This window comes from Emys orbicularis, chromosome 11 (assembly GCF_028017835.1).
Source record: "Emys orbicularis isolate rEmyOrb1 chromosome 11, rEmyOrb1.hap1, whole genome shotgun sequence".
NCBI lineage: Eukaryota > Metazoa > Chordata > Testudines > Emydidae > Emys > Emys orbicularis.
In genome coordinates this window covers 71917193-71921478 of record NC_088693.1, presented here as the reverse complement: position 1 = coordinate 71921478, position 4286 = coordinate 71917193, and the positions used below count along the sequence as shown (strand labels likewise).

The 4286-nt window shown below is 49.9% G+C and overlaps 1 protein-coding gene across 1 annotated transcript; it reads left to right on the top strand.

Annotated features, from left to right (window-relative positions):
- Positions 1-2814: 2814 nt before the first annotated feature.
- LOC135885338 (paraneoplastic antigen Ma1 homolog) lies at positions 2815-3948 on the top strand. Its single transcript, XM_065413012.1, has one exon. It carries the CDS (start codon positions 2815-2817, stop codon positions 3946-3948), a length of 1134 nt encoding a protein of 377 aa, XP_065269084.1.
- Positions 3949-4286: the final 338 nt, after the last annotated feature.

The window sequence follows — 4286 nt, the reverse complement described above, 5'->3', positions numbered from 1 at the left end:
TTGGTGGGATAACTCACATGACTGGAGTACTGTCATGGATGGATATAAACTGTTCAGGAAGGACAGGCAGGGCAGAAAAGGTGGGGGAGTTGCATTGTATGTAAGAGAGGAGTATGACTGCTCAGAGCTCCGGTATGAAACTGCAGAAAAACCTGAGAGTCTCTGGATAAAGTTGAGAAGTATGAGCAACAAGGGTGATGTCGTGGTGGGAGTCTGCTATAGACCACCAGACCAGGGGGATGAGGTGGACGAGGCGTTCTTCCAGCAACTAACAGAAGTTGCTAGATCGCAGGCCCTGGTTCTCATGGGAGACTTTAATCACCCTGATATCTGCTGGGAGAGCAATACAGCGGTGCACAGACAATCCAGGAAGTTTTTGGAAAGTGTAGGGGACAATTTCCTGGTGCAAGTGCTGGAGGAACCAACTGGGGCAGAGCTTTTCTTGACCTGCTGCTCACAAACAGGGAAGAATTAGTAGGGGAAGCAAAAGTGGATGGGAACCTGGGAGGCAGTGACCATGAGATGGTGGAGTTCAGGATCCTGACACAAGGAAGAAAGGAGACCAGCAGAATACGAACCCTGGACTTCAGAAAAGCAGACTTTGACTCCCTCAGGGAACAGATGGGCAGGATCCCCTGGGAGAATAACATGAAGGGCAAAGGGGTCCAGGAGAGCTGGCTGTATTTTAAAGAATCCTTATTGTGGTTGCAGGAACAAACCATCCCGACGTGTAGAAAGAATAGTAAATATGGCAGGCGACCAGCTTGGCTTAACAGTGAAATCCTTGCTGACCTTAAACGCAAAAAAGAAGCTTACAAGAAGTGGAAGATTGGACAAATGACCAGGGAGGAGTATAAAAATATCGCTCAGGCATGCAAGAGTGAAATTAGGAAGGCCAAATCGCACTTGGAGTTGCAGCTAGCAAGAGATGTTAAGAGTAACAAGAAGGGTTTCTTCAGGTATGTTAGCAACAAGAAGAAAGTCAAGGAAAGTGTGGGCCCCTTACTGAAGGAGGGAGGCAACCTAGTGACAGAGGATGTGGAAAAAGCTAATGTACTCAATGCTTTTTTTGCCTCTGTCTTCACAAACAAGGTCAGCTCCCAGACTGCTGCACTGGGCAGCACAGTATGGGGAGGAGGTGACCAGCCCTCCATGGAGAAAGAAGTGGTTCGGGACTATTTAGAAAAACTGGATGAGCACAAATCCATGGGGCCAGATGAGCTGCATCCGAGGGCGCTAAAGGAGTTGGCGGATGTGATTGCGGAGCCATTGGCCATCATCTTTGAAAACTCATGGCGATCGGGGGAGGTCCCGGATGACTGGAAAAAGGCTAATGTAGTGCCCATCTTTAAAAAAGGGAAGAAGGAGGATCCGGGGAACTACAGGCCAGTCAGCCTCACCTCAGTCCCTGGAAAAATCATGGAGCAGGTCCTCAAGGAATCAATTATGAAACACTTAAAGGAGAGGAAAGTGATCAGGAACAGTCAGCATGGATTCACCAAGGGGAAGTTGTGCCTGACTAAACTAATTGCCTTCTAGGAGGAGATAACTGGCTCTGTGGATGAGGGGAAAGCAGTGGATGTGTTATTCCTTGACTTTAGCAAAGCTTTTGATACGGTCTCCCACAGTATTCTTGCCGGCAAGTTAAAGAAGTATGGGCTGGATGAATGGACTGTAAGGTGGATAGAAAGCTGGCTAGATCGTCGGGCTCAACGGGAAGTGATCAATGGCTCCATGTCTAGTTGGCAGCCGGTTTCAAGCGGAGTGCCCCAAGGGTCGGTCCTGGGGTCGGTTTTGTTTAATATCTTTATTAATGATCTGGAGGATGGTGTGGACTGCACTCTCAGCAAGTTTGCAGATGACACTAAACTGGGAGGTGTGGTAGATACGCTGGAGGGTAGGGATCAGATACAGAGGGACCTAGACAAATTGGAGGATTGGGCCAAAAGAAACCTGATGAGGTTCAACAAGGACAAGTGCAGAGTCCTGCACTTAGGACGGAAGAATCCTATGCACTGCTACAGACTAGGGACCGAATGGCTAGGTAGCAGTTCTGCAGAAAAGGACCTAGGGGTCACAGTGGACGAGAAGCTGGATATGAGTCAACAGTGTGCTCTTGTTGCCAAGAAGGCTAATGCCATTTTGGGCTGTATAAGTAGGGGCATTGCCAGCAGATCGAGGGACGTGATCGTTCCACTTTATACGACATTGGTGAGGCCTCATCTGGAGTACTGTGTCCAGTTTTGGGCCCCACACTACAAGAAGGATGTGGAAATATTGGAAAGAGTCCAGCGGAGGGCAACAAAAATGATTAGGGGTCTGGAGCACATGACTTATGAGGAGAGGCTGAGGGAACTGGGATTGTTTAGTCTCCAGAAGAGAAGAATGAGGGGGGATTTGATAGCTGCTTTCAACTACCTGAGGGGGGGTTCCAAAGAGGATGGAGCTCAGCTGTTCTCAGTGGTGGCAGTTGACAGAACAAGGAGCAATGGTCTCAAGTTGCAGTGGGGGAGGTCTAGATTGGATATTAGGAAACACTATTTCACTAGGAGGGTGGTGAAGCACTGGAATGCTTTACCTAGGGAGGTGGTGGAATCTCCTTCCTTGGAGGTTTTTAAGGCCCGGCTTGACAAAGCCCTGGCTGGGATGATTTAGTTGGGAATTGGTCCTGCTTTGAGCAGGGGGTTGGACTAGATGACCTCCTGAGGTCCCTTCCAACCCTGATATTCTATGATTCTATGATTAGAAGACCTGTGCCGAGGGGCACGAATCCCAGTAACCAAAGCTGTGCTGGTGGCGGGGTTCCCAGAAGAGATGGAACCAAATGAAATTGAGGAGAGCTTAGATGCAGCTGAAATACTGGGGAGAGTAAAGGTCCGCACCCGTATTTACAACCGCAAAGTGAAGGGCATGGTAGCACTATGTACTCACTCCAAGGAAACAGATCTTGATAAAGTGCCCAAAGAGGTGCAAGTAGAAGGTATTCCCTGGACAATTCTGGGGGCAGAGCGGTCCCCTCCTAGTGTGCCTGTGTCACTTGAGGTGGATTCTTTAGCGCAGAAATTGCAAGCTCTGATGATGGATGAGAAGCGGACAAGAGAAGAATTAATTTTGGCATTAGGAGGGGCTCCAACACCTGCAGCACCCAGCCTGGTGGGATGGGCCAAAGAGCTAGGAAACACTCTCAAAGATGCATTGAGGCCGGTATATGAAAGTGCTCCATACAAGCCGTTACGTTCATTCTCGGGGGTGTCACCTGTACCCCCAGGGGAGGAGGATTACGAGACCTGGAGGGATTTTACGGTGCCACTTGTCCAAGAGTGGGAATGCTCTGATGCTGAGATGCGGAAACGTGTGCTTGAGAGTCTGAGGGGACCTGCCATGCGAATTATCCGAGCCCTGAAAGACTTACAACCAGCTGCCACAGTGCAAGACTATTTAACTGCTCTTGAGAGTGTCTACGGTACTACTGATAGCAGTGAAGACCTGTATTATCGGTTCCGCCATACCTATCAGGAGCCCCACGAACGACTGTCGGATTTCATCAGGAGACTAGAGGATTTGCTACAGCAGGTAGTGCGGAAGGAGGGCATCCCCACCAAGCGCATTGATTCCGCTAGGTTGGACCAAATCCTTCGGGGCACCCGACAAGATGGGTTGATGTTGTGGCGACTGCAGCTGAGGGAGCGGGCCCAAAACCCACCCCCATTCCACAAGCTCATTCGAGAGATACGTGAAGAGGAGGAGCGATTGTTGCAAGTGGATGCAGTGGTGCAGCCGAAGATGGCAGGGAGTCGCACCACTACAGTGCTTGGAGAGATGGAAGTTGCCCCATCAGTGGCAGCAGCACTGAGAAATTTGACCCGAGAAGTGGCCATGATGAAGGCTCAGGGACATACTGTGCCATCCTCAAGAGGGGAGAGTAGCAGGAGGGGTGATAGCCAGTGAGAAGGTTTCTGTTATAACTGTGGAAGAGATGGTCACTATGCCTTGGACTGCCAAAACAAGACAGATCATGCAAGGGTATCTCAGAGATTGCAGCAGACCATTAGGAAGCTTCAGGGAAACACCAACAGGGCTTGGGGAAGGAGCAACCCAAGACCCTGAAATTCCAAGGCTCCCCAGAAAAAACCACAAACAGGGGTTACCCAGATGGGCTGATAGGCCCCCAGGCTATAGTACCCGTTCGTATAGAAGGACGATCGTGTGAGGCATTGCTGGACAGCGGATCACAGGTCACCATACTCTATGAATCTTACTACCGAGAACACCTGCAGCATTTACCC